This window comes from Sceloporus occidentalis, unplaced genomic scaffold (genome assembly GCF_023333645.1).
Source record: "Sceloporus occidentalis isolate IW3139 unplaced genomic scaffold, rSceOcc1.0.p SCAF_7, whole genome shotgun sequence".
NCBI lineage: Eukaryota > Metazoa > Chordata > Lepidosauria > Squamata > Phrynosomatidae > Sceloporus > Sceloporus occidentalis.
The window spans coordinates 27,529,355-27,540,415 of record NW_028316987.1 but is presented as its reverse complement, the minus strand read 5'-3'; the positions used below and the strand labels follow the sequence as shown (position 1 = coordinate 27,540,415).

The window sequence follows — 11,061 nt, the reverse complement described above, 5'->3', positions numbered from 1 at the left end:
TCTACTTCTACAGCTCTGGCTGCCTCCTGTTGCATTCTGGGGTTTGTAGTTCAGTGAGGCCTAAGAGCTGAAATTCTAAAGCTTCCTCCCACAACTCCAAATCCCAGAATGCAAGAGGAGGCAGCCGGAGCTGTTAGAGTGGAATAGTAGTGCTATAAAAGGGTAGTGTGGTAATTTACCAGTCAGTGGTAATTAACCACTGAGTGAAACGCAGGTTTTGAATTCACTGCTCTGTTTAAGATTCGCATGGAGGACTCTGTGGATGGCTGCAAATATTATTCCGGTGATAATTTAAAACGTGTGCCCTCGCCTCTTCACCTCTTCCGGGCCTCGCATTCTTTCTCCGACCTATTTAGTATTAACACCTGATAAAACATATCTGCTTTTTATATACGCCTGTATAAAATAAAGGCCACAGATACAAGCCAACTGAACTTGAGGGCTACCTAGCAGCCTGAAGCCTCGTGAGTCCAGTGCTTCTCGCGAGACCGCAAACTCTCGCAGGCCCCCTCCCGCCTCAAGGCCAGGCAGTCTTGGGATATTAGGCGAGCCATCGCGAGAGGAGAGGTTCTTTGGGCGAGAGGCTTGGCCGGAGGGCAGAAGGCGGACGGGGTTTCCGGTGGGCGCGCGAGAGCGGGCGGATCCTCAGCCGTTTGGTAAGTCTTCGGCCTGACTGTTGCGCGCCCCGTGCTCCGGGAGAAGCGGGTCGGGGCTGTTGTGAGCGGAGCTGGCGTCCCCACAGGATGTGAGGCATTCGCTAATAGGAGGCTCCGTTCTAACGCTGCATCCGCACTGGAGAGATAACCCGGTTTGGCCCCGCTTTAAGTGTCTTGGCTCAAGGCTATGGAATTCTGGGAGTTGGAGTACGTTGTGGGGACCCAAACAAACTCCAACTCCCAGAATTCCATAGCCTTGAGCCAAGACACTTAAAGCGGGGCCAAACCGGGTTATCTCTCCAGTGCGGATGCAGCCTTCTACTACTTAGAATTTCTTCTCAAAATGCTATTCTGTGAGAGTGTTTGGATTAACACTTTCATTTTCACCAGGACAACAAACAAACAAACAAACAAACACATGTAGCTGCGTTTACCACGTTGTTCCTGTGTTAACTTTCTCATCTCTTTTTAACTGCATTGACATTTAGGATTAAGCTCGCTGTGGTAGAAGTCTGTGTTTATGCCTTATTTGTAAAGTCCTGTGTATGTGGATAACGTTATATGTATTGTATTACAAAGGTATTGATTAATTTTATTTACTGTGCTTTATTTGATTGGGATTTTTAAATTTTCATTTATCTGTTTTATAATTGGGTTGGGGGTAGGGTAGGGGAATTTGTTTTAATGATATTGATATTTTGTAGTATTCTGTTGTAGAGTTTTTAAGATGTTGTAGCCCACCTTGATTCCTTCTGAAAAGACTGGCTATAAATAAATCATATTATTATATTATGTTTTAAAATACTCACAACAGGTTTAAACTTCAAAACAGACTCTTCATCAATCCTGGTGAGTTACCCTTTTCTAAAATGAGTACCCAGAGTGAAGAGGAGCCCAAACCAGCCTCTGAGGGGGATCCCAAACCAACATCTGATGGGGATCCCAAACCAACATCTGATGGGGATCCCAAACCAGCCTCTGAGGGGGATCCCAAACCAACATCTGATGGGGATCCCAAACCAACATCTGATGGGGATCCCAAACCAGCCTCTGAGGGGGATCCCAAACCAACATCTGATGGGGATCCCAAACCAACATCTGATGGGGATCCCAAACCAGCCTCTGAGGGGGATCCCAAACCAGCCTCCGAGGGGGATCCCAAACCACCATTTAGAAGACCAGGACCTAAGATATACTACTGTGAGGTGAGTCCATCTTGTTGGTATTTCTAGTGCTAGGATTATAATGTTGTTCTATTTTTGTAAATTGTTATACTGTTGAAATGAAATTGGTTCTGAATAGGGAGGCCTTAAACAAAGAAGGATTTATAGTCCAATCAAGATTGTTGAGGTACTTCATAGAAGCTTGTTAACAAAAGCATGTGAGATCTGTTATCTCTTAAACTAGGTTTCCAGCGGGAGAAGAATACAGGGTTGAAACACTGAACAGCAACACTAGACTGTAGAATCATAGAATTGTAGAGTTAGAAGAAACCACGAGGACCACCCAGTCCAACCCCCTGCCATGCAGGAAATCTCAGTCAAAGCATACCCAACAGATGGCCATCCAGCATCTGTTTAAAGGCCTCAAGGAAGGAGACTCCACTACACTCCAAGGGAGTTTGTTCCACTGTCAAACAGCCCTTACTGTCAGGAAGTTCCTCCTAATGTTTAGGTGGAATCTCTTTTCCTGGAGCGTGCATCCATTGCTCTGGGTCCTAGTCTCTGGAGCAGCAGAAAACAAGCTTGCTCCTTCCTCAATATGACATCCCTTCAGGTATTTAAACAGGGATATCATATCACCTCTTAACCTTCTCTTTTCCAGGCTAAACATCCCCAGCTCCCTAAGTCATTCCTCATAGGGCATAGTTTCCAGAACTTTCACCCTTTTAGTTGCCCTTCTTTTGAGACGCTCCTTAGAGGTCTTTAAACAGCGGCTGGATGGCCATCTGTCAGGGATGCTTTGATTTAGATTTCCTGCATATATACAAAATAGAACTAATACTGTAAATACAGAAATATAAAACAGAGTATAAAAACCAATGATGATTGGTAGCTATAAAATAGGACCACAGTAAAAGCAGTAGAATTGCTGAAGTTGAATATGCATACATTTGTTGTTGTGTGCCCCTTCAAGTTTTTCCAACTTATGGTGACCTGTCACAGGGTTTTCTTGGCAAGATTTCTTCAGAGGAGGTTTGCCTTTGCCATTCTCTGAGGCTAACTGAGTGTGTAAATACAAGGACTTTCTAAAAATGAAGGATTAAAGTTTCCACTCCTTCTTGGGAGACCCAGCATGGTGGAGTAGTTTGAGTGTTGGAGTATGACTGGAGACTAGGGTTTGGATCTCTGCTCAGCCATGGAACGTCAGTGTGTGACCTTGCACAAGTCACAGTCTTTCAGCCTCAGAGGATAGCAGTGGCAAACCCCATCTAAAGAAACTTGTAAGGTAAACCCCATGATAGGTTTGCCTTAGGATTGCCATAAGTCAGAAATTACTTGAAGGCACATAACAACAACAAAACTGGGATAATTTTTTTTAAGTCTTCAACAAAGGGCCACAATATAGTTACTTAAGAAGGACTCGTTAAGTGAGTATTCTATAGAGTGTTACTGCTTACGGTAAATTGTTATTTTCTTCTACCACATCTCATTTGGGTGAGACATCCAGAAGCATGTGCCTCCAAATGTATTCAGAATTCAGGCATATATACATGGGAGATGGTTGAACAGCATTCGGATAAAAAGCTGCATTGAAATGGTCTTAGAAACAGACTAGAAACTAGTGCAGTTCATGGTACAATGCTTTGTCAGTTGCCTATCACCTTGTTTTCGACTACTAGAAAGTTAGAGTCTGTTTTCAAAGGCAGCCTCCCATCTAAACAAGTAATCCAAATGAGAAGTTGCAGAAGAGGGGAATAATTGTAACCAGATTATCTCTGTCCAGATTGGGTCCTAGTTGATCTATCATTCCAAGCAGATAATGAGTGCTCTTTGTCACTGCAACAATGTCTGCCTCTTATGTCACTTCTGGATCCATGTAAGCACCCCCAAATCTTGCATCTGATATTAGTGTGGTGCAGCCCTTCCAGAAGATAATGAACAGCATTCAGATAGATAAACAGACCATATATGAGCAATAATTCCATTTTGTCTGGTTTAAGTCTAGTTTATTGGCCCACATCCAGTCTATTGTTATATCTACTGCCTCCCTTGACTTCTGTGAAACAGAGGTAGAATTAGGTGTCAGTCACATGTTGGAGATACTTCAGTGTAGTACTTGTCAACGTTTTGTCCTCCAAATGGTCTGAACAGAACCTCCCCCAAACCCCAGGCAGCATTTCAAACAGCCAAGGATTCTAGGAATTAAAATTAAATAGGCATCACTAGAACCTGATGATACTCATGACTGGAATATAGCAAGTGACATGTATACTTCTTCAAAAGCAACAGGCCAAATGGGAAAGTAACAGAAGTAGCATTATATGTAAAAGATGTGTATACCTTTGAGGTCTATAGTTTGGACTATGTAAGTCATTTGGATAAAAATAAAGGATATAGAAATAATAGTGATCATGGTAGGGGCTATAGCCTTTCAAGTCACATTGAACACTTAGATTAGGCTTTTCTAGAACAACCAAGCACTCAAAAAGGATAGATACAGCAGTAATGGGCAACTTCAACTGCCTCGATATCTGTTGAAAGTCAGACTTATCCAAGAACTTGCAAACAAGCTAGTAAAATGTGGGCTAGACAAGGTAACTGTTACATGGATTTCTAATTGGTTGTCTGGCTGAACCCAAAGGGTGCTCAATAATGGCTCCTTTTCATCCTGGAGAGAAGTGACTAGCGGGGTGCCACAGGGTTCTGTCCTGGGCCCAGTGCTATTCAACATCTTTATTAATGACTTGGACAACAGAAATGGGGGCATACTTATAAAATTTGCAGATAACACCAAATTAGGAGGAGTACCTAACACTCCAGAGGACAGGATCAAAATTCAAAATGACCTGAATAGACTAGAAAGCTGGGCCAAAGCTAACAAAACGAACTTCAACAGAGAGAAATGTAAGGTGCTGCACTTAGGGCAGAAAAATTAAATGCACAGATATAGGATGGGGGACACCTGGCTGAATGAAACTATGGGTGAAAGGGATCTAGGAGTCCAAGTAGACCACAAGTTGAACATGAGTCAGCAGTGTGATGCAGCAGCTAAAAAGGACAATGCAGTTTTAAGCTGCATCAAGAAAATAGTACCACTCTATTCTGCTTTGGTCAGATCCCACCTGGAATATTGTGTCTAGTTCTGGGCACCACAATTCAAAAAGGATGTTGATAAACTGGAGCATGTCCGAAGGAGGGCGACTAAAACAATGAAGGGACTGGAAACCATGCCCTATGAGCAACGACTTAGGGAGCTAGGGATGCTTAGCCTGGAGAAGAGAAGGTTAAGAGGTGATATGATATCCCTGTTTAAATACTTGAAGGGATGTCATATTGAGGAGGGATCAAGCTTGTTTTCTGCTGCTCCCGAGAACAAGACCTGGAACAATGGATGCAAGCTACAGGAAAAGAGGTTCATTAGGAGGTTCCTGACAGCAAGGGCTGTTTGACATTGTAACATACTCCCTCGGAGTGTAGTGGAATCTCCTCCTTTGGAGGTTTTTAAGCAGAAGCTGGATGGCCATCTGTCGGGGATGCTTTGATTGTGATTTCCTGCATGGCAGGGGTTGGACTGGATGGCCCTTGTGGTCTCTTCCAACTCTATGATTCTAAGAATGTAAAATTTTTCACTTGCCTCACTGACAGTTATGTAGAAGCAAAAACCATGTTGAACTTTTTTCTCATAAATAGTGAACAACTACTCAATTACGGGAAAGTAGTGGGAACCTTCGGTGGAAGCTACCACATCTTTTATTGTTATTTCCCATAAAATTGACTTTGACTTAAAGTGACCCTCTGAAAGAGACATCTCCCAAGAGCCCCAGTCATCAATTGCCCTCCCTGATCAGATTTCACAATCTGTGACTTCTTCCTTTAATCAATCAATCAATCAATCAATCAATCTATCTATAGATAAGATTCCTCTTTTGCTCTTTCTCCACTATCTTCCATTTTAACAAGCATGAATCACATTACAATTAGTAAAGTCTTGTGATACGTCCCACGTAGGACAGCCTCAGTTCAGTCATTTTGGCTTATAAAGAGATCTCAAACTTGATTTGCTCTTTTTGTCAGTTCATAGTTTTTACAGAATTTCTTGCAGCACTGCTTTGCAAATTATTCCCTTGTCTTCAGTGTTCGATGTCCTATTATCTAGAGCAGCAGAAAACAAGCTTGCTGACAGTAAGAGCTGTTCCTGTATAGCAGTGGGTTGGACTGCATGGCCATCCCACCAGGTTTCATTGATGCCTATTATATTGTATTTCCTTTGGCGTGCTATGAGTTCAAATTCATTCATTTTTTGTTGTTGTTTGTTTATTTCCCATGCTCTGTGCATTAGTGTAGAGACATCCCCCAGCTGCCTTTGTAAAGATTTTTCCCTCCCACTGTTGGTTCTTTGCACTATTTACCTTGTTCACTCTATAACAGTTTGACTATTATCTCCAGACATTCCAAAATACTATCTCCCTCCCCTGGATAACTCAGTTTAAAGCCCTCCTAATCAGATTTTTGAGATGTTGGCAAAAACGTTTCTGCCAACTGATGTGAGGTGCAACCCATCCCTTGCCAGCAGTTCCCTCTCAGGAAACTGCAGGCCATGAATCAAAATCATTCTCATCAGCACACTCTGCGGATCCAGTTGTTCACATCCGCTATTTTCCTCTCCCTTCCTAGCCCATACTTTTCAACTGAGAGAAGAGATGAAATGACAAACCTGTGCATCCAGCTCTTTCAGCTTCTTACCCATAATCCCTTATGATATTCTGAATGTTCAGACAAAAATTTAAACCTTTAAAACCAGAGGATAGAATCAGAATACAAAATGATCATAACATATCAGAAAGCTGAGCCAAAACTAAGAAAATGAACTTCAACAGGGAGAAATGAAGGGTACTACTTTGGGGCAGTAAAAATGAAATGCACAGATATAGGCTTGACAGCAGTGCATGAGAAAGAAATACGAGTGTTAGTGGACCACAACCTGAACATGAATCAGCAGTGTGATGCAGCAGCTAGAAAAGCCAATGTGATTCTAGGCTGCATCAATGGAAGCATAGTATCTAGACTGAGGCAAGTAATAGTACCTTTATTCTGCTTTGGTCAGACCTTACCTGCAATATTGTGTCCAGTTCTGGGCACCACACTTCAAGAAGGATATTGACAAGATGGATTGTGTCCAGAGGACTGAAATAGTGAAAGTTCTAGTAACCATGCCCCATGAGGAGTCCCTCAGGGAGCTGGGAATGTTTAGCCTGAAGAAAGAAGGTTAAAAGGTGAAATGATAGCCATGTTTTAAATATTTGAAAAAATGTCATATGGCAGAAGGAGCAAACTTGTTTTCTGCTGCTCCAGAGACCAGGACGCGGAGCAATAGGAAAAGAGATTCTGCCTAAACATTAGGAAGAGCCTTCTGATGGCAAGAGCTGTTTGACATTGGAATATACTGCCTCACAGTGTGGTAGAGTCACCTTTGGAGGTTTTTAAACAGGATATAAATAAACATAACAACAACAACAATAATAGCTATCTTTTGGGAGTGCTTTGATACTGTTTCCCTGCATGGCAGGAGGCTGGACTGAATGGCCCTTGTGCTTTCTTCCAACTATTATTCTGTGATTCTAAATTAATTGAAAAAGAAAAGAAAAATCAGCAGAACAGCCCATCATTAAAACAGCATGCTCTTGGTGATTTTTTAAAAGTCTGCTTGAACAGAATTAAAAAAAAATTCTTATGGAAATGAAGACAATGAGGGGACTATCCTAGCCCTCATGACAGAGAATTCCAAAGTATAGTACCAACTGTAAGAAGGCCCTTTCTCATGTTCCCACCAAACAAATCTGGGAAAGTGGTGGGGCTGAGAGAAGATGATCCACAGATGATCTTAGAGCCTGGGCAGGCTCATGTGGGGAGATTCGGTCATTCAGATAGACTAGACATAGGGCATAATTTTGTCCAGAAATAGGCCTGCAGCAAGTAGCTACTTGGAACAAGGAAGTTGATACCCCCAGTAGCAAGCCCCCATTAACAATCTGATTAACTACTGGATGACACCAAGAAGATGGAGCTCTAGCAAAGAACCTTGTCTCTAGGCCATCTGTTGGGGATTCTTTGATTGTGATTTCCTGCGTGGCAGGGGGTTGGACTGGATGGCCCTTGTAGTCTCTTCCAACTCTATGATGTGTTTGGCTGATGACATGTTTGTCATGGCAGCCATCATCCTGAGCAAGCCTATTGTTGTAAAATACCTGGCACGTTTTATATGTTTAAATGTTTAATTCCATTATATTACTATCTTCAAAGAGAACTTAAAAAACAAATAAACCCTGGTTCTATAACACAATTTTTGAACTTCTTTTAGATTTGTAAAGTTCCATGCATGAGTGCAATGACACTGCAGACACACTTTGCTGGAATAAGGCATAAAAAGGTAATTTATTTTCTTAGATTTAGAAATGAGTATGCTCTCAATATGTAGCATAGATTTATGTAATTATTTTCATTGACATATTGAATACTAAACTGCATTTATTCTCTGGTTTTTCTTTGGTTTAAGTATGACATGAGTTAAGGGTAAAGATTCTACACTTGAACTTTGTATAGGGAATCTAGTTTCCATCTTCATACTGCAACCAAAATATAGTGAGACTGCTTTTGGAAAAGCTGATTTGAGAACTGCACTTCTGCCATAAATATAATGCTAGATGTGTAATGTAAATAATAAAATCTCAGGTAAGTGTAAACTAACTGTTGACCAAATACTTTGAAGAAATAAACTGTAAAACAGAATAATTTTAGTATTTTGAATTGTTTGTATGATAGTGGCTGAAACTCTACATGGTTTTTACTTGATTTCTGCAACTTCTACCTTGTGTATTTATACAGTGGCTTAATGTTTAGGTATTTTTGCTGCTGAGTGTGCCCTTTGACCTATAAAATTAAAAACAGTGTGGAGCCAGTATTCCAAGGGAACTTTACACATCACAGTGCTGAAAATGACAAAGCCAATTTTATTATTTTTCTTTCATTCTCTGTAGATAGCATGACTTGTAGAGAGTAGCATTGTTTATTCTTCACATATTCAGATCCTTTGTGAAGATTCTGCCAAGGCTGGAGCTTCCACATTTTTCTAACAAGTTAAAAGTCCTAATGGTTTCTTTTCTGGCAACTACAGTAATGTAATGTAGTATTGAAGTTTTAATGTTAAATGTAGCACAGTGGAGTTTAAAAAGACATTTCTATCATTTTCTTATTTAATATTTTTAAGAAGTTGTGGATTATATATGACTAAATAAACTAAAATGTATGGCTAAAACAGCACAACTTTTTAAAAAGAACAGCACCACTATGAATATTTATGCTGTTGGTGATGTTTTTTTAATAGAATTTTTCCAGCATAACTTTCCAGTAAAAACTTAGAGTGAAGAGATACTATATATTCTCATGTATAAGTCTAGACATTTCAGTCAAAAATTGACACAAAAACCTGGGAACCAGCCCTTCTCTGAGTGGCAAAAGGCTAGAACTTAATCTGTTGTGGGAGCACCTGAAAGAAGCACCAACATTCTCTACTCTTTCTGTTGTGATCTTTTTCTCCTGTGGCCTTTTTCAGTGCTTGGACAGTGGGAATTTTTTGGCAGTTTCCCTCAGCCAAGAGGAATTGGGCTTTGAAGGATTTGAATAAAACATTTATGTATAATTGTTGCCAATTTCTTTGCTTTGCCTTTACATCCTATTTGGTATATGTGCATTTTCTTAGCCCCTATTCACATCTGCTTGTGTCCTTTGTGCTTTGAAACTTCCTTTGTATTGCATCTACAGGTTGAGTATCTCTCATCCAATTTTACACTACTGAAATCATAGTTATTGTTTGTCATCAACTTATGGGGATCTTATGAAAGACTTCCATAAGCCCTGATCAACCAATGCCTGCATTCTTCTTTTTCTGCTTTTTACTTTACCAAACTTTCCACTTTATCAAGCATTGCCATCTTTTCTGGTGAGTCATGTCATCTCTTAAATTCAGAGCAGGATATCCTCAGTTTAGTCATTTTGGCTTTTAGGGAGAATTCAGGCTTAATTTGCTTTTGGAGCCATTGCTTTATCTTTTTGGCAGTTCATCGTATCCGTAGAACTCTCCTGCAGCACACATTTCAAATTAGTTGTCCTCCCCCCTTGTACAGTAGAATACACACTTTGAAAAAACAGTTAAGTATTATTATCCTAAATGTTACATCCCACTCCCTTGTTGAGAAAGGCCTTTATACTAAAAAAGTTTAAATGCATAAAATAAAATAAAACAATTATTATATCTTGTGTCCCCACCAACCATGCTTGTGATGGTGTTCGGACAGAGATAAGGGCCTCCCCTGAGGATCTCAGAGCCCAGGTTGGCTCATACAGGGAGATACTGTCTGCCAAATGGCCTGGACCTTTATAGCATCGAATTGTACCTGGAAACAAAAGTAATGTACATACCTTGAAGCTGGAATGAACATCAAAATCAAAGCTCTAACTTTTAATATTGTCTGTTAAATTAAATTCATTTTTGTTGTTGTTAACAGCCAGTAAGTCAAATCTGACTTATGGTGACACTATGAATGAGAAACCTCCAAGTCACCCTATCATCAACAGCCCTGCTCATGTCTTGCATATAACAGGGCACAGGTTACTGTGATTGAATCCACCCATTTGTAATGTGGTCTTCTTTTCCTGCTTCCTTCTAATTTACTAAGCATTTTTGTCTTTTCTAGTGAGTCATGTCTTCTTAGGGCCAAAGTGTGACAGTCTCAGTTTAGTCATCTTGGTTTCTAGGGCGAGTTCAGGTTTGATTTGTTGGGGTGTGAGTATTATAGTAAAAACAACAGCAGAGGTTTGAGGAATTTAAAACTTTACTTAACAGAAGTCTAAAAAAACACAACTGATGCAAACAGAACAATATAGCACAGCACGATCCAAAATCTTGATTCAGTAGCATGCATAAATTGTCTTACCATGAGAGCAGGATACAAGGAAAGCTCCCAAGACCCAGTAGATCCACAAGGCAATTATACCTTTCTAATTAGTTAATACAATCACCTGGTTTACTTGGCTTATTACCATGGTCTACACCTGCCTGCTCACTAGATTCTCATCCAGTCACAACTTATTACCTGGACACCCCTCCTTGTGCACTGGATGAAGTGCATAACCAACTGGTAGACTTATATAACATTCTGAATTAAGCCAAGCCTGGACATAATCTC

The 11,061-nt window shown here is 40.5% G+C and overlaps 1 protein-coding gene across 1 annotated transcript in view; it reads left to right on the top strand.

Annotated features, from left to right (window-relative positions):
• The first annotated feature begins 521 nt into the window (after nucleotides 1-521).
• Nucleotides 522-11,061, top strand: part of LOC149309448 (uncharacterized) — a 58,947-nt gene continuing 48,407 nt past the window's right edge. Inside the window, exons 1-3 of the mRNA XM_089532481.1 lie at nucleotides 522-656; nucleotides 1,471-1,861; nucleotides 8,178-8,246. Coding sequence (XP_089388607.1) covers nucleotides 1,526-1,861; nucleotides 8,178-8,246 — 405 coding nt within the window. The 5' untranslated portion in view covers nucleotides 522-656; nucleotides 1,471-1,525. The remainder of the gene's footprint in view (nucleotides 657-1,470; nucleotides 1,862-8,177; nucleotides 8,247-11,061) is intronic.